Below are 24,003 nucleotides of genomic sequence, written 5' to 3' on the forward strand. Positions count from 1 at the left end.
GTGGACATTTTTGCATTATTTGTTCTAGAGGTAGGTCCATGTAAAGGAAGGAGTGACAACCTGTAAGACCAAGAAGGACAGACTCATGGAGGCTGCAAGGTCTTTTTAAACGAAGGAGTCTGATTTTTTCTATATCATCATAAAGCAGGGCGATATGCTGTCCTTAGTGCTCTGTGTATGCTTTTTCTGGCGTGTCTCCTGCGGCCTGCTCTGCAAGTTCAGGTGACTGAGGTACTTTCCCTGGCGCAAGATGTTTGTTTGTTTTTAATGGTGATGCTGCTGTTCTGTCTCAAGCTCTTCATCTGGCACCTGAGTAACTAACGCCCTCATGCTTTTCACATGAGACAACGGGTGAGTCACTCAAAGGGGCTCTGAGAGCCCTTGGAAATGATGTCGTCCAGTCTCATTACCGAGAAGGGGAAGGGACTCGTTTAAGGTCACTCTATAAAAAGTAAGAGCCAGCTCTAAAATCCAAATACAAACAAGAAGAGATCATTCTTACTTTCCCACCCTTTGGACATGTCACCCAACCAGCGTGGCATAAAATGAACAAGATATTTTGTAGATGATCTACGTATATAACAAATCCTAGGAACATTTAGAAGAGTAATCACGACCCATCAAAAGTATGGCTATAATAATTGTCTAAATAGGTTCATCCTTTATAAAGTCCAGGAACTCAAGGACATAATATTGTGCAGTGCGATTTAACCCTACCATGTGTGGCGTCATACTTTTTCGTTGAATTTTATTGCCCTCTTGTTAAAAATGTGATTCTCCCGTTTTTATTGAACAATTAATAAAAGAATATTACTTTTTTATCCATTTTAATCGTGATAAGAAATAAACGTTCCAGACATTTACAAACATTAAAATGTAAATTCTATAAATCTCCAAAAAGGGCTTGAGTTAGGAAGAGCTATATGATTTGCAGTTGTTTCATGATTGCCAAATCATTTAGAAATAGACCCAAGATTAGTTCCATATACCATGAATAGCAACAGGACAGCTTTGTAAAAAAAAAAAAAAAATCACAGTCATCCATTTAAGGGTAAATGACAGCTGACCAAGGGCTTAGAATTCTGTAGGCCCAGTTTCTAGGGGATCCTTTCCTTTGACATTGAGGACTATATTTACCCTAAATGAGGACTATATTTACCCTAAACATCTATTATAAAAGTATGCATTGTTTATTATTTCTTAAAAAGGGCGCAAGCTGTGTCAGTGTTCCTGGGTTGGAGGGTAATTTAAATAAGCCCTTCGGTTTACGCTGCATACAAGAAGGCTTTACAAGATCTAATCTTTTCTAAACCTGTTATGTTCTTCGGTTCAGCAGAGCTTCCTAATTGTAGCTATTAGTTCCCCTTTTTTGTGGTCTGTTCTGTCAATAGACTATTGAGTGTTCAGTAAATTAAGCCCAACCAGCAGCCAACACATCAAGACAGACGTTAAATCATAGCTCGGCTGCCCTTATTCATTATTAGTATCTGTGAAATAGCTTTTAAGCAGAGGGACAGGATTTAACATGATGCACATTTGTGTCGTTCTCAAATTTCCATACTGTACAATCAGGTATGTGGGGTTTTTCTTCCTAGGCAACAGGTGTGTTCTTGGAACAAAGTTCAACCCTCACTTCTGGCTTATGTGAGAGGCAGCAGCTGCAAGCTTAATGTCAGTGACACATGGTTCTATAAGAGAGAAAAAATAAACTACTTGTTTAACGTATTAAAGTAATGGGCAGATGGACGATAGCTGCCTGTACTTTTCTTTGTGTTGTAGAACCAGAGTCTACATTTTCGGATGACAAGTGTTTTTCTCTCTTTCTCTTCTCTTTCTTTCCTTCCTTCCTTCTTTCTTTCCCCACCTTCCTTCCTTCCTTTTTAAAAAACTAATTAGTGAAAAACATAAATTTCTTTGAGCGTTACATATTTATTATTGAGAATATTCCTTCCTTTGAGTCATACTGTTCTCAGGCTAATAAGTGGAGAGAAGAAAAAAACTTAATATAAATCAAGCTACACTTTATTTATAACTCACTTTGTTCTAAAAGGAACTTAAAGGAACTGTTTACTATGTAACTTGAAGAGACTTACTTAGTATGCAAACCCTACATTTTTTTTAAATGCTAAGTTAAATATACATATTTACAGGCTTCATTATTCCCCAGTAAAAAAAACATTACATAGAATTTTGTGAGCTATTACTAATAAGAATTATAATGTACTGTGTACCTCAGAAGCATGATGTCAGTATTAATGGTAACAACAGCTGATATAATAATTATTGTAATAGTGTTCAAGAGAGTAAACTGTTCTTTAATCATTCAAGAATCTCATTAAGTGTATTGGGGGTAATACTCCATTTTATACGTTAGCTTTCAGGTACTATCATGACTCAGTATAAGAAGCTCAGCCACTACCTTACTACAGACCAGGATTCTGTAAACAAAAACCTCAAGCTCAAGAATAGACCAGAGCAATTCTAGAGCTCTGTGATACATTAGAAGTGAATATGTCTTACTACGCAGACTTTTCTAGAACTCCTGTACATCAGCGCTTCCTCTCTTTTGCCAATGAGTATTTCAGCAGGTATGTTTAATAAAAATGGAGGCCATGAGAAGAATCTTCATTTTTCTTAGATGTGGTGAACAAATACATTGCAAATGTGATGAGATAAGCACCTATTTAATTACAAATCTGGAACCAATGGTATAACCTGAGTCACCAGATCCCCTGGAAGACTGGTGTTGAGTGTTGCATATAAAGTCTAATTGGGGAAGGAGAATCCCTTTATACGTTTTTCTTGTTGTTGTTGTTGTTGTTTGTCTGTTTGTTTTTAACCACAAACCACAACTTTATTCAAGAATCAGATTTTCCGTGAGTCTATACTAAAAGTGATTTTGCCGGGACTCTCTCATTGCCGAGAAATCTACAAGCAGATGGAAGTGGAATTCAATCCTTTGCAAGAAACAAAGGTAAATAAATAAGGAGAACCTGGTGATAAATCTCTTTTAGGTTTTTAATTGGTTTGGCTTTTACTTTAGATTTTCATAAAATGCATGCAAATAACAACTAGCCTCAGGGAGGATGCTAAACATTTAAAAATGCATAAAAGGTGTCTAAAACTGGGAGGCTGGCCTAGATATCATGAAAAGTCTCTACCAATCCAGAGATTATCGAATTCTATGACTTTGCTTTTCCTCAGGCTGCACTTTTTTAAAAAATTGTGGTAAAATACACACAACATAAAATGTACCATATTAACCGTTTTTAAGTGTACAGTTCAGTGGTGTTAGGTACATTCACACTGTTGTGCACCAGATCCCCAGAATTCTTTCTGGAGTTTAGTTTGCATCGAAAAACTGAAACTCTAAACCTATTAAACAAGTTCCCATTTTTCTCCCTCTCCCTAGGCCCTGGCAACCACCCTTCTACTTTCTGTTTCTATGAGTTTGACTGCTCTAGATGCCTCAGATAAATGAAATCACACAGCATCTTTTTGTGACTGGCTTATTTTACTTAGCATAATGTCCTCAAGGTTCATCCATGTTTTCGTATGTGTCAGAATTTCCTTTTTTATGGCTGAATAATATTCCTTTGTATGTGCAAACCACATTTTGTTTATCCATTCATCTGTCAACAGAAACTTGGGTGGCTTCCACCCTTCAGCTATTGTGAATAATGCTACTAAGAACATGGATATACAAATATCTCTCTGAGATCTTGCTTTCAATTCTTTTGGGTATATAGCCAGAAGTAAAATTGATGGACCATATGATAGTTCCATTTTTAATTTTTTACAGAATCGCCATATTCTTTTCCATGCTGGCTGCACCTTTTACATTCCCGCCAGCAGTGCACAAGAGTCCCAATCTCTCCATTCCCTCACCAACCCTTGTTATGATCATTGTTTTAAAAAAATTTTAATAGCAGTCATCTTTTCCACAGAGAACGGGGGAGGAAAGTACTCACATGAGTCTCAACGTCACCAGCCAGGATCCTACTCTTCTTTAAAAACTCAGCCACCATGCTGTTCATCAGCTTATCAAAGGCCTCCACTGAGGGTGCCACACCTTTGGAAAAAGAACATTCTGTTATTCCCTGGTAGTTTAGTGAAAAGCTGGTACTGCTTTGCCATAAGTAGCATGGAAGTTTAATGTCATTCATATCATTCTCTTCCTATTCACTAAGTCATTCATTCACCCAATATGTACTTATTAAACACTTCTCAATGGCTCAAGAAAACAGTGTTTTCCTATTTTCCATCCTTCGGAGTAAGCACTTTCACCTACATAATTTCATTTGATTCTCCCCCAAACCCATGAGGTAAGTAGCACTGTCACACTTTGACTGATGAGGAAATGAAGATGCAAACAGAACACATGACTTGTTAAAAGCTCTATACCAAATAAGTGGCAGATCCAAAAACTGAACACGCCTTATGAATCCAAAGCCAGTGTACGTTCTTCTACACAGACTTGTCCAGGTGCTATAACCACCTTGCAAATAGTTACCAAGATTACTCAGGACAATTAAAAGGTAATAACGAAGTCTGGGCAAGTAGGAAAAGCAAGCTGATTTCACGCATTTTGTTCCTTCTTCACTTCCCAAGGGGAGGAGAGACAGCTAGGTGGGCATAAAAATGCCTGGTGAGCTAATCCATAGTGAATGCTGATCTGCCAAATTACTGTAAAAGCTGAAGTGACAATGGCCCAACCTGGTGTGCTCTGCATTTCTTTCCCTGCTTTTTAATTAACAAAAAAAAATTTTAGTCTAAGTCCCTGATTGCATATCCCTAATATTGAGAAAGATAATATTGAGAAATTCAGCAGTACAGGCTATTAAAATCCAAACCCAAACTTAGGAGTCCCTTTCTTACACTGGACAGGAATATCCATGCTCATAAATGCGTAGGATAAAGCCTCCTTCTTTTTCCCTGGTTCCCACTTGCCCATTTCCACAGGCCAAAAGAGTGATAGAAACAGTTGTTTACAGTTCTCTGCACCTACGGTCTAACTTCTAAGCAGGGTATTGAAGCTGACTTATCCTAAAGTTCAAAATGCCGTATGTACCAACTCCTATAACATAAAAGGGGTGTAAACCCGAAGATTCCTTATGGATCCATCTGGAAACAGATAAACCTGCTTGTTGCCATGCGAGAGGTCTGAGAGGTCTCTGCTGGGTGTTTAAAGTGGGAGGAAGCTCTTCAAATGTGATGGAGGCCTCTACATAGCAGAATGGACAATGATGCAAGGGAATATCAATTTCCTTTCATCAATCAGCTCTGCTCACACCTCCTCCAGGCAGCCTTTAATGACTTGTCTTTCTCCCCAACCTACAGCCTTTGAGCAACTCTTAGTCAAAGCATTTGAGGCCCTGAATAGTAATGCATCGAGACCAAAGATTCTGGAGGATTAGGACTGTGTATAATTCATCTTAAGATTCCCCTGCACCTGTCATAGTGCTTGTCAATTGGCAGGCATGAAAATATTTCTTCAACTGTTGAGTCAAACTCACCTGATTGTCAGGGTGGGGGGAAAACACATTATGAAACACATCATAACAACAGTCTCATAAGGCAGTTCTTTGATCTGTGCATACTATGGATTTGTACTGGATTGGGTTCCTTCTAAAAGTTTCTTTTTAAATTAAAAAAAAATTAACTTTAGTTACAACATCATTGTAATGGTGATGTTTACACTTAAGGTGAGAGGTTGTCCTTAAGGAATTGTTAAAAATAGAATTTAGGAAATCACCAAAACTGACTAATTAAGAAGAAACGGAAGTGATGTTGTTTAGGATAAGTAAAAGATTTTTTAAGGATGAATATCATTCAGACATTTTACTAATTATCCTTCTTCATTTCATATTATCAATAGGATAATAAATTGCTGGCTAAGTTGTTTTAAGATAACTTACTTTAATAACTGGTTTGGAATGATTTGTTATATTAGAAAATATATGTTTAAATACTTAAGTAATTTAATTATATGCCTTCCAATTTTGCTTAGCTTATTAATTTTCTTTTGTTTTTTGAAGAAAGTACAAAGTGTCTTTACCTCTTTGTGTAAGTGAGGTTCAAATTATTGGAGTTTTTTTTTTTCCCTTTACTCAGCAACACTACACAGTCTCCTGGGAGTTGGATTTTAACTTTATGTATTCACAGGCTTTATATTTGTGGGCAGCAATCTCAGAGAAATGTCTTCTGATCACCTGATGCCAAAGGCATAAGGAAACAAAGTTACTAAAGAGAACATGAAAATATTTTCTTACAAATAAAGTCTACTGAATCTCATATACCAACTCCATAGTTAACAAAAAGAGGCTTAAAATGAAATCATAGATATGTCTCACTTGATGCGGAAAAAATTTACAGGCCCCTGGCAGCTTTCCTTTAAACAACACCCCCTTTCAATTCACTCAAAGCATTACGTTCGCAGTCGGGGGGGGGGGGGGGGAGAAAAAAAACCAGCCTGTGTATTTGTGCTCACACAGTAATTTTTGTCCCAGCGCACGTAATACAAGGCACAGCTCCAAATACGCCTGAAATTCTAGAAGCACCCATGTGGCTCTTGCCTGGTGAAAGCTTTTTTTGAAGCCCCCTCCTCCCCAAGGCTTTTCTCAAGCCCCAAAAGCCTGACAAAATTCAAAATGGGTCAGATAAGGAGGAAATGTGTGTGAGACAAGAATAGAGTTGCCAAATTAAATACAGATCGCCCAGTTAAATTTAAATTTCAAATAAATAGTGAATACATTTTTGAATAAGTGTGTATCATGCAGTATATCCCACGCAGTATTGGGAACACACTTCTAACCAAAAGGAAAAAAAAGAATGTAGTTTATCTGACATGCAAATTTAACTGGATATCCTGTATTTTTATTTGCTAATTCTGCAACCTTAGAGAAGAAGAAGTTGGAAAAATTACTGTAGATAACTTAGAGAGCTGGCCGTGCATGGTATTTTTTTTTAAAGAAGTAGTTAACTTTTTATATGTTTGATCACATAATCTATAAAATCTTTTTAAAAAAGTGTGGTATTAGCATATAATTTAAAAAACGTGTTTGGTGAGGAATAGGCAAAAGTAAAACAATGTGATGTGGTCATGTTACATCGAAGTAATATTTGGCTTCACATCAGACTCTCTTCCTTTAAAACTGCAGTTCTTAAATTTAATGACTTGTTCTCTTTAAAATTAAAATGTGCAGAATGATAATTCCTTCCAATTTACATTCTAATAAGGAACATTAGTTTCTTGTTGATAATTACTTAGATAATATATTTAGTCACTGAGTGTGGAAGAGCAGCATAAACATTAAAACGGAAGAATAATGACATTTGGCTCATGGATTATGCTCTTAACATGCGCAGATACAGGAAATTTTTGTGGCTTGTGGGTTGAGACTTTTTTCTTTTTCTCTTTCTCTTTTTCAGGGATCGCTTGCATTTGGTTAATGTCACGCTCACATATCAAGGAAGGAGTAGGGGAGTTAAAGTTGATAGAAATATTTCATGAGAACTAAATGATGGGGACAAAATTAAGTGACCCACATGGAGATCAGTAATGACAACAGTTTGTGGCCCTACCTCCGCTGACACCGTTCATTTCCCCACAGTCCCCAGGAGGCCGGTGTAACCCTGCAGACAGCAACTCCAGTCGACCAACGGCCCGCTCCAGTCTTTCCATGAGCCCCTGCATCTCTGCCATCCTAGGAAAACACGGGCACAAATGGAGGCCATGTGAGCATCAGGAAGGATTAGCAAGCTGACACCATTAAACTTAACATCAGCAAGAAGGAAAACAGAAATTATTCGGAATGGCTATGGCTTTAATTACCTAGAGAGTACTTCTACATGTCAGGAAGATAGGTGAAATTCAAAAAAAAAAAAGACCCATAAAACTAGGGGCAGAAAAAAAACAACAAATTATATTGAGCTTATTTTCTATTCAATTCAGTGATGTTTACAAGCCTCATATTGCAATACACAAATATTCATTCTCTTTACACCATGATCAAGTGTCTGCTTGGATGCTTCTTTGTTCCATGATACAATTTATACATAGCATTTACTTAAAAGCCTCTGAACATATGTTACCAACATTTCTGCTAAATGGTGACAGCATATTGTAACTATTTCCAACAATTCTTTCTGTTAAAGTATAATTCTCCAGGGGACACTAAACCCACTGATAATCCTTGTTTACGCAACTACCTTAAACCAAAGAGCCTGGCACAGAAGTACGAGTTTATCAAACTGCATCACTTAGCAGGCAACAAAGGCCATCCCCTCCAAGAGCTGGCTTCTACTTATTATAATTTGTCCCAGCACTTTTGTTGATGAATTATTTTAAATTACAATTATTCTGAATGGTGGGAGTTTTAATATAAAATAATAAAAATGGTTATTTCCCTTTGCTGCTAGTTATTTCTAGAAAAAATTTAGTCTTAGGTGGGGTTGTTTTTGGACACAGGGCTCTTCATTTACCCAGCACTCTTGGCTGGGATAAATGGGTTTTGAAGCTAAGGGACTGAGAATAAAAGTGGGGCTGGTTATCTATCCTTCCTGCTTCCAAACAGATCTTACTATAGATAGCTACACTGGGCAGCTTGAGAACAAGTACTTTAAAATTATTGGCCCTCGATTGTAATGTTATTAAGGCCACCTCTGACGAATGGAAGCCAATCGAATTTGGCCAGGTTCTTGAGATCCAGTGTACAGGTACCGTAAGGCTGACCATACCGACCTATGACTGGTTTGGGCGAAATCAGGCTGCTGCTCCAGAGAGAGGGAAACATGCGTCATCGTAATCAGTGTCCAGAGTCCTTCTCACGCTTACGAACTTTCCTAGTATCATTCTGAGCCAAACAGGGCTAGCACGCTCCTGCACCAGAGACAACACTGCCCCAGGGTACGGAGAAATTTTATTGCGCTAAGACGTGTAAATATTTTCTACTGCTGCTGGCAACGAGGTAACGCATTTCCCGTTTGTATTTTGTATTCCGCTAGTTTTGAGCTTAAGCATAATAATGACTTGCCATTGCCATTTCTAAAAGCAAGGTTATACGTATCAAAACATGTGGATGGCTCTGTAACTCTGCGTCCAAATGTCAGACGGTCCACCAGATACGGATGGGGGAGTTCAGTGTCTATTTTGGAAAGTCATCTCCTCTGAAACTGCCAGCAGCTATCCTCTCAAAATATAGGGCAGTGTTCTCTGCGCAGCTGAAAGCAGCATCTGATCCCAAGGGGATTCAAAATTAGAAGTTTCTCATCTATTCTTTTCCTCTTAACGTCAGAGCTTTTGCTTCCATTGCAATTGAAGAAAAAAGAAAAAAAAAAAAAAAAAAAGGAAGAAGAAATTTAATTGAATTCTTTACGTAATCTTACAAGGGAACTGGGTATCCTGTAGGTAGGTGAAGGCCAATTGAGAAATGATAAAAGCCCCTCAAATCTTTTAATAGTTGCCCATCTGTTCACAGTTATCTATGTTCCCTGTTACTCAACGTGCCAAATGTTACCACCATAGACCTAGCCCGTGATAGAAAAAAATGTGTTTGCTTTGTTAGCAAGCTCCCTGTCCCCCAGCAGAGAAGCACCGACCACCTCCAGCCACTCCCAGAGCTGTTCAGCAAGGCCTGGTACATTTCACACACAGCACTGCTGTCCCTGCCTGTGGCTTAATCAGCCCCCCTGACAAGACTCAAACTCACACTATCTAGTAGCGCTCCATATGTTGAAAGACAGCAGGAGTGAGCCCATAAACTGCAGGGCTGGGCAGATTGGTGTGGAATGCAGTCTAAAAGCGAATCAGATGTCACTTCATGTAAAATCACCAGGAGCTGAAGTCTGGCCACAGCCTCTTAAGAGGTCAAAATACAGCTCATGCAAGTTGGAAAGATGCCTCTGGGTTTAAAATTTTAGAACAGTTTCTAAGAGACACGGAAGAACAAATAAAAGAAAGACTATACCAGGATATCAAAAATACACATTAGCATTCCCAGGGAAAATGACACAGTCCAAGACAGCTGTGCCCTCTTCTCCCAACACACACACACACACACACACACACACACACACAAACACACACACAAACACTTCCCCCCCACATGTGCCCTCAGCTGCCAGCCAGGCTCTCAAGAATGAAGAAAGGACAGAGCTGTGGATTCTCCAAATTCTTCCCAGGCAGTTCCATTCGCCTTGGTTTTCCAAAGTGGATTTAGCCAAGTTCGGATGAGGAGCTGGGAGCCAGGAATTAAGAATTAGGCTGAGGAAATGGATAGGGCAGTCAAAGCAAATGTAGGCAGCAAGGTCAGGCTAAGGAATGAGTCAGGGCCAGGTGGACAGATGAGCTTGGATCAGGAAGCCAACAGAGGAGGGGGATATGGCAGGATGGCTGGATGTAAGAAGTTCTAAGAATCTGAGGAGAAGCAAAGAGAAGCCAGATACACAGCTGGAGAATCAAGAGACTGGGTTAGATGATGCAGCTCAAACTTGGCCTCCAGATTTCCTAGTCGTCCTATTCAAGTAGAAGGCAACCCCAAGCTGAAGTTCCCCTATAACCTACAGCTAATCGAGAATAAACACAAACATTTGACCAGAGCGTGAGGATGGGTGGAAAGAAAAAGGGAGAGGAACGTAGAATTTCATGACTTTCTCTTTTTAATGTTTTAGGAAATTATACTTGAGATTAATCTTAATTCCTTGTTTTGTATTAATTTTTGAGTATTTTGAGTTTCTTTATAATGGGAAGTGTAACTCATCCTTGTCATTTTTTTCTTATTTGAATTTCCCCCTTTCTTTTTTTAAGTTTTTTTTTTTTTTAATCAAAGAACGCACAGAATTTACAGAGTCAGTAGTTCTACAAGGCTTATCACAAAAACACAGCAGTCCCCTGACTGCCTCCTTTCATTCTTTGTCTTGAGAGTCAACCATGTTCAATTATTTTAGCTGTTTCTTTTAGTAATTACCTCCTTATCTCTGAATAGCATGGTTCTATCTCTGTCTTGTTTATTTTCTTCAGTTTTAGGCATTATCCATTGAGTTCCCACCAAAAACATGAGGTTATACTCTTCTATTGCCCAATCGCCACCAGCACATTAATGCATACTTCCTCTTGTCCCCTCCCCCCAATAGCGTTATATCACAATTATTGTGTGACCAATCATCAGTGTTAACATAATTACGATCATTCATAGCCGAGTCATGAGGTAGGCTACGATTGTCTTCCATGTTTTGCACAACCTGTTTTCCTAGAGCCGTGTCGTTGCAGCTTCTCAGTTTTCTTTGTACTTAAATAATTACTCATCTCCAAGTTCTTCCCCCAGTTGTGTAAGTCTCCTTTCCAAAGGGCCAAACACATTTGGAATTCTCTTAGCTTTTTCTTCTCAGAGGCATCTCTCCTGGAGAATCACTCGAACTGCAAGACTGCTCTGCAGGCCTGCTGCACACCTGTCACCTGGGCTCTGCCTCCACCTGCCCTCCCTCCTGTGTGGGATCACCTGTTTCTTGGATTCTGTATCATCCTCTTTCTTGGGGCACTTTAACCGGGAAGAGTATTATCCTCTGAAAAAAGGTACATGAAAGGCCAATTTTTTTTGAGACCTTACAAGTCTGAAAATATCTATATTTTGACTGCTGGTTTGGCTGAGTGTAGAATTCTAGGCCGGAAATTTTCCTCAGAATTTAAAAGGCTTCACTCCATTTTCTTCTAGCTTCCTAGGCAACTGTTGAGAAGTTCAAAGCCATTCTGATTCTTCATCCTTTAGACGTAACCTGTGTTCTCCTCTCTGGAGGATCTTCTCTTTATCCCCAGTTTTGGGGATCTACTCTTTATCCCCAGTGTTTTGAACTTTCATGGTAATATGTTTTGTTGTTGATCAAACATTTTCTTATATGTGATTTTCAAGAGTGTAGAAAAGACTGGAGAACGGGCAATTGCATATTGTTCGTCTGTGGGTGAGTTTATAAAACAAGTTTGTTTTTTTCAAATAAAGAAGTTAGCATTCTAAATATTTAAAATTCAAACTTCTCTCACATCAACTGAATACATTTACAAAAACTTCATACACTTCAATAAGAATATAGCCAATCAGTATTTTCTCATATACTGTCTTGGAATAATAAGGTGTTCTAGAAACAATTTCCTAGGAAAAAAGGTAGCTGTCATTGTTTAAAAAAAAATTTTTTTTTTTTTTTTTTGCTTCACTGGTCATCTTATAAAACCCATTGTTAAATTACAGATATTTAGTCCCTAACATTGTCCAATTTTATGTCCAGAGTCCAATGACTACACTTAAAGCATGAAGAGAAACAGTATTTCTATCCTTTTTCACAGCAGTTTTCAGAAAGGGAGAGTTCCCCACACTTTCAAACCTTTTTTATAAGGTCTCAATTGTTTTGCTTACATTTAACTGGGGTAGTATAGAGGGGCCCTGGCTTTGGAATTACTAGCTAGGGGACTTTGGGAAAAGAGCTTAATTTTGGTTTGCTTTGTACTACCTGTACATAGGATTGCTATAAATATGCACGTAAAAACATAAAAAATCTGGCACGTGGTCAGTGACAAACATGTTAGCTACTGTCATGAAGATATCCCATCTTGCACTGCTCTTATGAGAATAGTTAGGTCTACATACCACTACATCAAGTTTTTGCGTACTTGAAACGTTAAGCAATCATCTGGAAGATCTGGCTAATGGAAATGACTAGCTGAAAACTTCAGGTCAGTACACCCTTATTATTTTTTTTTCAACATTTCACTTTCCTCTTCCAAGTACTTATTCCTCCAACATTTCTAAAAGAGTTTTCTCAAGTCCATGTGTGTAATGGTTACTATAAAATAAAAATTTTGCTAGGTAATTAGTAATTTTGTAGCCACAAAGTTCCCCCCTGAACATTTTTATAATGACGCTTTTGCTCTTAAATAGTCCTCTGAGAAGGACACAAGCATAATCTCTGTGGAACCATTTTTGGAAAAAAAACAATCCTTCATCCTTCATACTTTCTCAACCAAACCATCTTATGCTCAGTGGCAAGGAGTCTGCTAAGGCCCTAACTCCTCAGTCTAACCAGTTATAAAAGCAGCTTTCATAGCTGCTTTTGAACAGTTGACACCCCATGGCACAGAGTAAATGGTGATAAGCCCAGAATAACAGCCAATTTGTATTACACACTTGGTATCTACAAGACAGACTGCCCAATTAAAATACTGCCTCATGCCATCTTTTCTGCTAGCACATGCACACCTTGCCTCCCAAGGAGACCAGTCCTAGCTTTTCATGGGCTGAGGCTGTATCTTACTTTCTTCGTATCTCCCATTGAGTCTGCATGCTGCCGCACACATGGAGAATTCTATAAATATTTTTTGATTGACTAATTAATTGGCTACCACTCACTGCCTTTCCCTCACCTGCCCACTCACTGGCATAATCCTAGATCAGGCGGAAAGCCAGATTTTCACAGGAGAAATTTCCATTTAAAAGGAGATACTAGGGCTTCCGTGATGGCGCAGTGGTTAAGAATCTGCCTGCCAATGCAGGGGACGTGGGTTCAAGCCCTGGCCCAGGAAGATCCCACACGCCATGGAGCAACTAAGCCCGTGCGCCACAACTACTGAGCCTGCGCTCTAGAGCCCGTGCTCTGCAACAAGAGAAGCCAGGACAATGAGAAGCCCACACACCGCAACGAAGAGTAGCCCCCGCTCGCCGCAACTAGAGAAAGCCCATGTGCAGCAACGAAGACCCAACACAGCCAAAAATAAAAACAAACAAATAAATAAGTTTATTTAAACATTTAAAAATAAAAAAAATAATAAAAGGAGATACTAGATTAGTTTTTCCCACTGAAACCCTCAGTGGCTTCCTCCTGTGATTTGAAAGAGCACCCTTGCTCCCCCTAATGTGAACATTTGGGCTTTCCATAGCTCCTTTTGCTTTAGGATTTCAAAATTTTAAAAACTCCACATTGTCCAAAGAGTTTTGTAAACTTCCCATGGCAAATTCATAAAACTAGTAAATGCTCCTTTGGTAACATTTTCAGGTTAATAAAAGAGCTAAGTCTTCCAGGTTGCTGGTTTCAAGTTCTCACTAGGCCAAAGGTGCAGAAATAATTGTGGTGAGTTTCTCCCCTGGTTCTGTAAGGGAAACACAGATCCAAGGGATTCCAAAAATCACAAGCCTAAGATTAAATAGAAAATAGACCTGAAGGACAGGAAATTGAAGAATGTCTCATGGTAAGGCGGGGCAGCTGGCTTATATGTGCGCTCTCTGCACAGTATAATCACAATGGACCACTTTCTCTATAAGTCCACCCACATTCAAAAATATTTGTTAAACTATCATCACACCAGACTTTCCTAGTTTGTTATTTGTCTTTATTGAGACTATATCAATTACCTTCTTTCTTTTCTCGGGAAGCTACCAGTCACTGGGGGGAGTGATCCTGTGATTCACTATTACTAATTAGGGTAATATTATACAGTATAGAAGAAACAAACCATGGTATTTATCCATTCGTTCACTGACTGGTTCATTGAACATGCCTGTTTTATTCATTAAGTTAGTCCTCACTAACTGCTAAGCAAATGCTCATAATCTAGAAAATCAGAAGTGATTAAAATACATATTCTGCCCAGCTGTAGTGGGAGGGGGCTGGAAGCAGGTCCTGCTCAGTCAAGCCAGGGAGTTATTTCACTAAGAGACACATTCACATCGCCAAGGTACCCGCCTTCGTATCTTTCCCTTAGTTTCCTATAGGAATTTCTGGTGCCCGCTTCTCACAAACAGCAAAAAAAAGCCACCATTTTCTTTTTAGTGCAAAGAAGTTTCAAGAGTCTCTGAGCTTTGAAACAGTGTAATCAGAATAGGAGAGAGCAGAGAGTCATACAAGTAAAAGAACACTTTCAATTTTTCACAGAACTGGAGAAAATATATATGAGATCCTGATTAGCCAGTTGATTCCTATAAAGCCTCTATGTTCCACTGCGGAGAAAAAAGCACACTTCATCTTGATTTTCAAAGGCCCTCACCCCAGCTCCACCCCTCACCAGGTTCCTAAGAGCCCGTCACAGAGACAACTCACCCCTTCCCAAATGGAAGGCCCCCAATCTCTCTTCTCTGCCACAGTTCTGCCCTTTTCACTTCTTCCAGGGCCCTTCTAGGCACTGCTGCACCCATTCTCCGAATCCCAACCCTCCAAGAGGTCATCCCTTGTCCCACAAATCAGAGATAACCTCCCTTGAGGTATTTGCTTCCTGTCATGTCCATCAAATCAAGAGTAGAGTACAGAAGGGTAACATAAACAAACCACATATAGAAATTACCTCCTCATCCCAGCTGCCCTCTCCATGCTGGTGGCATCACTCCTCAGAACCGTCCCTGGTCAGTCTTGTAGTATAAATATTTCTCCTCTAAGTTAGAATCTCTGAAGATAAGAGGCTGGGACTCATAGCTTGATGTGGTGGAAAAAGCATTTTTGGCATCAGAGAATCTTAATTTGAGACCCAATCACTTAACTGACAACCCGTGTGACTCTGGGCAGATCACTTAACCTGTCTGAGTATCAGTTTTCTCACTTCCAATACATGAACTCATTCCTTCTTCTTCATTCACTGACTTAAGACAATTGTATGCAAATATGTTTTGAGCCATGTTCCGTGCTGGCTGCTGGAGCTACACACGTGGATGAGACACAGACTCTATTCTCAAGGACCATGATTTCCTTGAGGAGCAGACAGTTTGGCTGTTGGGGACAGCCAGCCCTATAGGATACCAGGACACAGGGAACTGGGCTATTTCAGCAGAAGAGAGTCCAGTGGAATCTGAGACCACAGGGAACATCTAAGTATATCTTGAAGGCTGGTGCTGTGCCCTGACTTGGGGTGGTGAGGCTGGGTAAGGACAAAGACGTAAAATCATACTCTGAATGCTGACTGGGACCAGGACAGACCCCTGTTACATTCCCATCATGAAGTGGGAGCTCTCTTAGCTAAATGTGAGGTAAGATCCCTTTACTGAAAAGGAGCTCCATCCCTTCCCCCTTCCAACCACCCTTCTACACTCCTATGCTGTTGGGGACTCTTTCTATTCCTGTGCCCACACACTGCCCTTTTGCTCTTGCTTAGGCCGTGGAGGAGGTAGACGTCAAAGAGATGCTTCCAGGAGTTCCTCAAGGGCCATATCCTGGCACTGGAAAAAGAAGAACCATGGAGTCCCTGCTGGCCAGGCTACCACAGCCTGGGCAGGGTTTCCATGGACCTTTTGTCCCTCCATAAAGTAAAAGTATTGCTCACCTTGTATCTAGAATACATAAAGAACACTTAAAACTCAATAAGAAGAAAAGTACTCCAATTTTAAAATGGGTAAAATATTTGAATAGATATTTTTCCAAAGAACATATGCAAATAGCCAACACTGCCTGTAAAGATGCTCAACATCAAGTCATCAGGGAAATGCAAATCAAAACCACGATGAGATGCCCACTAGGTTATCTGTTCTATCTGTAACCACCAGGTTATACATTCACTAGGTGAAGTGAAGATACCCACTAGAATGGCTGCAACCAAAAATACAGATAATAACAAGTGCTGGTAAGGATGTAAAGAAACTGGAACCTTTCTACATTGCTGGTGGGAATGTAAAATGGTGCAACTGCTGTGGAAAAAGGTTGGAAGTTTCTTAAAAAGTTAACCACATATTTACCATGCTGTCCAGCCATTCCACTTGTAGTTACCTACTCAAGAGGAATGAAAGCATATTTCCACACACACAAAGACCTGTACACAAATGTTCATGGCAGCATCGTTCGCAGTAGCCACACACACACACACACACACACAATGGAAACAACCCAAATGTCCATCAACTGATGAATGAATAAACAAAATGTGGTCTATCCATACAGTGGAATATTTTTCATCAATAAAAAGGAATGAAGCACGGACAAATGCTACCACATGGACGAACCTCAAGAACACCATGCTAAGTGAAAGAACCAGACCAGAAGACCATGTATTGTATGATTCCATTTATATGACTACCTAGAAAAAGCATAGAGACAGAAAGTAGATTAGTGGTTGCCTAGGGCTGGGGAGAAGCATGGAGAGTTACTGCAAATGGCACAAAATTTCTATTTGAAGAGATGGAAATGATCTAAAATAGGATTGTGGTGGCAGTTGCATTATGTACTAATAATTATTGAATTGTGCACTTAAAATGGGCAAATTTTATGGTATGCAAAATTGTACCTTAATAAGTTATAAAAAACAAACAAAAATAAGTACTGTTCCTCTTTATAAAGATATGGTTGAAAATCAGTTAAGTCTGAGGGACTTTGCCAGTCTTATCTCCCAACAAAGTCATAGGTGGTAACTAAACTTAACCAGAGGTTGCTCTGAATGGCCGCACCCCTCGCTCCCGGAACCAGCTGTACAGGCCCAGGCAGGTGACAGAGTAGAGCACAGTTCTCACTGCTCTTCTCTCTTCTGTGCATCAGAATCACTGGGGAGAAATGGAGCTTCCTAAATGCAGATTCCTGGACTCCACCCCCAGCAATAATTCAGTGGTTCTGGGTATTCCCAGGAATACACATTTTTAAGAAGCACACTTCAGAGTACAAGGACCCATGCTTTGGGAAACAGTACAATAGAGTTGTACAGGAATGTTACAGGTGCACGTGGGAATGTGTGCGGGGGGTCAGGAAGGGTGGGTACTCACTGAGCCCTGGGAAGTAGGGAGGCTAAACGAAATCTCAAAGGATGAGGAGGTGGTGTTCAGAAGAAAGGTAAGGAAGGCATTTCTGAGCCCACGCCCAGCATGTGCAAAGATATGGAGGCATTACAGCCAGAAAGTACTTATTGAGCATTCACTATGTGCCAGGAGCTACCTAAGAAAGCACAAGGAACAAGGGATTGATGAGTAGTTAGAACGAGTGGTAGATAAAGCTGGGAAGAGACTTGGGAATTCACCGTGAACGTGACACTGGATTGAAGAAGATCGGAGGTATAGACTAGGCAAGATCTGAGAAAGGATTAAATGGATTAAATGGGGTTGAGAGGGAAAGGGAGAAGGTAGGATGTCTTAGATGTCTTGCTTCGGGATAGGGTGGTACCAATAAAAATGGAGATAGGGAGTGAAGGCAGCTAATGAAGATGGGAGCTCAGTTCTCGACATCTGAGTTTGAAATGCAGACAGTGATATGAGACGATAGCTGGCAGCTGCCAAGTAGGGACCTGAAGCTCTACCTAATAATAATACCTTCCTCAGGATGCTTGGGAAGATTAAAGGAGGTGATGAAGTGAACTTTGTGAATTACAAAGTGATGCCCAGGTATCATTCTTATAATTTATCTCTGAAAGCTCCACAGCATTTATCACTGTGATCTGTACCCCGTGAGTGCTCAACTCGTGAACTGTTACTGCATGTGTTACCACCTCTCCTGTCCCCCAGACACAATGATGGTAACATCTCAAACATTATACTTCTAAGACCATGCCATAGAGCAAATAAACTGCAGAAACACTATTGACTGAAAGCATAAAAGGGGATATCATTTCGTATAGTCAGTTGTTTCTCATAACATGACTAGAAATGTTTTACTTTATTAAACTGTCATTTCTGCATTAAGAATGCCATGTCTCTCTGGAATAATGAAGGTACTAGGTTTGCTGAAATTCCTTCTAATCTCAAAATTCTAGCATTCATTGTAGGATTTACATACAACTGAATAACAGATCCAGTAACTCTCTGAGAATCAGTTCTTAAGTGCTGGGACCATTTTATACCTGGATATTTTCAACAAATGCAAGTGGGATCATTTGATTTCAAATAGCCAGGTGATGAATTTGGACCAAGAGCTCTCCTTCAACACTTTTTTTTTTAAAATTATTTATTTATTTATTTATGGCTGTGTTGGGTCTTCGTTTCTGTGCGAGGGCTTTCTCTAGTTGCAGCAAGTGGGGGCCACTCTTCATCGCCGTGCGCGGGCCTCTCTTGTTGCGGAGCACAGGCTCCAGATGCGCAGGCTCAGTAGTTGTGGCGCACGGGCTTAGTTGCTCCATGGCGTGTGGGATCTTCCTGGGCCAGGGCTCGAACCCGCGTCCCCCGCATTGGCAGGCAGATTCTCAACCACTGTGCCACCAGGGAAGCCTTTTTTTTTTTTTTTTTTTTTGCTACTTCATGTGTCTCCAGCCTCCTGGGTCTACTTCCATACTTGACTTTGATTTATTACTTGTGACAAAATCAGAGTTTTCAACTAGAGCTGTGGACCACCAAAAGACTAGAAGTTCTTTTTTGCTCTTTGGACCTGGGAGCCCAAAGTAAAGAGGAAAGAGAGAAAAAGGGCAAAGAAGAAAGGAGAGAACTGTGGGGTGTAGGGAAAACGGAGGGGAAAGGGAATAAGGAAGGAGGAGGGGTTACCGGTGACAGTCCAGAAGGAGCAAGCTCACTATCACCTATCTCTAAACTGTGTGCAAAATGTAAGAAGAAACTCCTGGCTCTGAAGAATAAACAACAGCAGGAGGATTGAGGAGGGCAATCAAAACTTGAAAAAGGAACCCATTTGGGAGTGCATTTCTGGGCTTTCTCCTCTTTTCTCTTCAGAGTTGACTTGAGGTTGGAACTGCACAGGGGGTGCAAGCAACAAAACTCCAAGAGAACCCTCTTCTTTTCAGCCAGAAGACCTGGAAAGGGGGTCTCTATAAGTGGAAGAATGTGAAGGGAAGTCTGGGTTGTTTGTTTTCTTGTTTTTGTTTTTTGTCTTTTTCCATTTTTCTTTTCCAAGAGTGGCTGCAGTCACAGAACTGCATGGTAGAAGAGCAAGCAGCAGCACAGACAGCTAAAATTTCTCCAAGAAAAACCTGGTCTTATTGCCGGAGGAGCAGGGAAAAGGGACCTTTGTGATCCAAAGAGTGTAGGCAGAATCCCTGTCATTTTTCCCTCTTACTTTTCTCTCAGTGCTTAGCTCTGAGAATGGCCCCCGTCTTGGGGAAACCATACTGCAGCAGCGTGAGCAGCTAAAACCTCAAAAGAAACCCAGTCTTTCTGACCAGAAGACCGGGAAAAAAAGGCTCACAGGGGCAGGAGAGTGTGGGAAGAATCCCAGAGGAGAGAGCTAAAGAAGGGGGTCCCTTGATGCTGTGCATGAACCAGTGCAAACCCCCAGTCTCGCCCCTGAGCTGTGCATGTGTGGGACAGATTCAAAGGCTTTGAGAACTGAACTACAACGTAAGCTCTGCTCAAGCCCCACTGCTCAAGTCTCATACTAACCCCTAAATAGTGCTTCCATGGGACCCAAGGCAGCAGAGCAAAGGCTTTGAAAAATGAACTGCTGTTGGAACCACTGCCCACAGAATGCAACACAGAACTGGTTTGATTGCCTGGTAAAACAAAAAACTGCACATTTCGAAAGGACCTGATTCTCACAGCATAATACTCAAAATGTCCAGAATTCAATAAAAAATATTTAACATGCAAGAGACCAGGGAAACGTGATCACTCCTCAAAGGAAAAGACAATTAACACATGCCAACCCCAAGATGACACAGGTGTTGGAATTATCCGATAGATTTATAGGAGCTGTTTTAACTACGCTCCAGGAAATAATGGTAACCACTCTTGAAATGAATGGAAAGATAGAAGTTCTCAGCAGAGACACAGAACCTATGAAAGAGAAACAAGTGAACGTTTTAGAACTGAAAAATACAATAAACAGTAAAAAATGCATGGGATGGGCTCAATAGCAGAACAGAGATGACAAAGGAAAATGTCAATAAAGTTGATGTAGATATTATCCAGTCTAAAGAACAGAGAGAAAAAAGGGTGAACGAAAAAGTGAACAGAGCCTAAAAAGCCTGTGGGACATTAAAAGGTTTAATATTAGTGTCACTGGAATTCCAGGAGAGGACAAAGAGACTGAGGTAGGAAACATACTCGAAGAAAAAATGGCCAAAACTTCCCAAACTTGGTGAAAACTATACATTTACAGATCCAAGGAGTGCTATCTGTCTGGTTATTATACACATAAACATGTAATGTATTAGTGAGTTGCCTCCAAGGGAAGAACAAGAAAGATGAGTAAAGATATAACTGCCTAAAAAGAAAAAAATAAAATGTGATGGGCTATCATTCTCTTTGGAGAGCTGTCACAAGTATTAAGAACTTTAGTTTTTTTTTTAAAATATATTTATTTCTTTATTTATTTTTGGCTGCATTGGGTCTTCATTGCTGCACGCGGGCTTTCTCTAGTTGTGGCGAGCAGGGGCTACTCTTCCTTGCAGTGCGTGGGCTTACTGCAGTGACTTCTCTTGTTGTGGAGCATGGGATCTAGGTGTGTGGGCTTCAGTAGTTGTGGCACACAGGCTCAGTAGTTGTGGCTCGCGGGCTCTAGAGCATAGGCTCAGTAGTTGTAGCACACGGGCTTAGCTGCCCTGCAGCATGTGGGATTTTCCTGGACCAGGGCTCGAACCCGTGTCCCCTGCATTGGCAGGCGGATTCTTAACAACTCTGCCACTAGGGAAGCCCCGAATTTTAGTTCTTAAATGTCTTCTCTAAATCTAGTAGAACAAAGAGTCACTGTATCAATCAATGAATTGGTTCATTTATCAACACTAAACTTGCAGAAATGGTTTATCATATCAGACTCTTATTTTTGGTCAGAAAATAGAGGCAGGATGAGCCTCAAAGGGATTTTCAAATTCTTATTTGTATATAACCTAAAAGAAATTTGTAAATCCCTCTTGTACATTTTTAGGTTGACATGTAAAAGCTTTCACCAAAATGTTTATTATTGTGAAGAATGTAATTTCCAGTACTCTGTAAATATTGACATGTATAAGTAAAACTATTTTATCACTTGCTGAAATACATCCATTGAAATTCATCATCATTCATCTTAAAAGAATGCATAAACAGGCTGCTCTCTGACAGTCAAAAATTTTTGCATGATTATATTTCTCCTTTAATTTACATTTCCATTCTTTTTGCCCTATAAGAGTTTATCCTAGTTTTACATATTTTATGCTTTAATGTCTTTTATTCATTACCCTATCATACTTTTCTGCATCAAAAGCATATATATATTTATTTATTTAAATTCAATGGTAAGAAGAGTGCTCTTCTGATTGTTACCACTGTAACTCTTATTAGAATGAACTTATCAAAATAACACAAACATTACAAATGTTGACAAATATTTAGTAAATGTAGATAAAAAGCATTTTTTATTGGAAACCTCTCTCTTTTGAGCTCTCTTATTTTTCAGTTATCTCATGCATATGTGGATGAGTATACTTATTGCTAGAATGAGTCAAGCTTGAACATCGATTCTCAATTTTTGTTTTTATCAATGTAAATGCTGGAACTGTTCACATAATGAGATGCAAATGGATGAAATTTTGTAATAGAAATGTCATTCAACTTTTTGAACCCCTTGAGTTATATTCTAAACATCACATGGTGATGAAATATCAAAATCATTTAAATCATCAGTGTAAGAAAAAATTGGGGAACACTGAAATTTAGTGAGTATGCTAACTACGCATCCACCTGAGTTATTTCAGCCTTTTGTTGTCCATGACTAGGCTGTTTTACAACTCTGTAGAGATAAAAGTTAACTTGTAGGGACTTCCCTGGTGGTCCAGTGGTTGGGAATCTGCCTTCCAATGCAGGGGATGTGGGTTCGATCCCTGGTGAGGGAACTAAGATCCCATATGCTGTGGGGCAACTAAGCCTGCGTGCCACAACTACTGAGGCCGCGTACCACAACTAGTGAGCCCATGTGCTCTGGAGCCCGTGTGCCACAGCTAGAGAGAAGCCGGCATGCCACAATGAAAGATCCTGCATGCCGCAACTAAGACCTGACACAGCCAAAAATAAATTAATTAATTTTTAAAAAGTTAACTTGTAGAAAACTGATAGTAAAGCAAGTAATAACTGTCTATAGGCATGCAAATAAAATTTATCCTGTGGAACTTCACTGGACTTCCCTCTCCCACTGTGGAAGAAGCTTGTTTACATCTATCAAGCAAATTTATTTTAGCATTCCCATCAATGGTCTCCTTTCAACTGATTGTAAGACCTTTCTGGCTCTCCCATTTTTTAAGATTTTTTTAAAATGTTAATTTATTTATATGTATGAGAATCATGATTTCATTGTCTTTTAAAATTTACCCTTTAACATCAGTTCACAATTTGATTAGATTGAACTTTCAGCTGGTTATTTTTGTTTGTTTGTTTTGTTTTGTTTTAACGAAGATTTAGAAAACACAATATCTGTAAAAGAAAAGGAGGCGTGAAAGGGAACCTGCGTCTCCGTTACAAACCCACTCTCTAGAAGATCAGTCTTAAGTAAAAAGCACTTATGAAAGATGAAGATTTGTAAATTTATTTTCTTCAAACACTCATGTGCATGGACCTTAGGGAAGTCTTTGCATATAGTAAATGCACCCAGTTTGACGGCTCTCAGCCTTAAGTAAGAAGCATAAAAATGAGCCTCACCCCTAATTCTGTATACGTAGAGACTCATTTGCATTAACAAACTTCTTTTTTAAAGTTTCAGTTACTGAAGAACTTTATTTAGATAATCATCCACCTTCCATTCATAAGAGACACTGAGAAGGAGGAATCCTAATGAAGAGAGAGGCCATTGGAAGCAGGGTGGAAGCAGAGGGAACAGAGGGTTGTCAGCGGGAATTCTGAACAGTCAGAGGGCACCATGAGAGTACTAAGAAACAAATAAGAAACGAAAACAGAGGGGGGATCAATACTCAAACTTTAAAAATTTTGCCTAAATATTTGTGAACCTGCACTGTACCCCCAAAAATCTCTCGCCACTGCTTCTCTCATGCTAGAATATGATGCCAGGGGAAAGACTTCTGCACTGAGTCTACCTAATGCCAAGCAACTAATTAAATGGACATTTCCGTCAACCTACCCACTATGCCAGATACCTGAGCTTTCTGGCCCTGGACAGAGGTGAGCAGACGCATCCAGCCTCTCCGGGACCGTCCTC

The 24,003-nt window shown here is 39.9% G+C and overlaps 1 protein-coding gene across 1 annotated transcript in view; it reads right to left on the reverse strand.

Moving 5' to 3' along the window:
- CAP2 (cyclase associated actin cytoskeleton regulatory protein 2) overlaps window positions 1-24,003 on the reverse strand; it is a 137,200-nt gene that overhangs the window by 107,770 nt on the left and 5,427 nt on the right. The window contains exons 2-3 of the mRNA XM_068557541.1: window positions 7,585-7,706; window positions 3,972-4,072 (exon numbers count right to left, since the gene is read on the reverse strand). Of these exons, the coding sequence (XP_068413642.1) occupies window positions 3,972-4,072; window positions 7,585-7,705 (222 nt within the window). The 5' untranslated portion in view covers window position 7,706. The remainder of the gene's footprint in view (window positions 1-3,971; window positions 4,073-7,584; window positions 7,707-24,003) is intronic.

The sequence above is a fragment of the Eschrichtius robustus genome, chromosome 12 (genome assembly GCF_028021215.1).
Source record: "Eschrichtius robustus isolate mEscRob2 chromosome 12, mEscRob2.pri, whole genome shotgun sequence".
NCBI lineage: Eukaryota > Metazoa > Chordata > Mammalia > Artiodactyla > Eschrichtiidae > Eschrichtius > Eschrichtius robustus.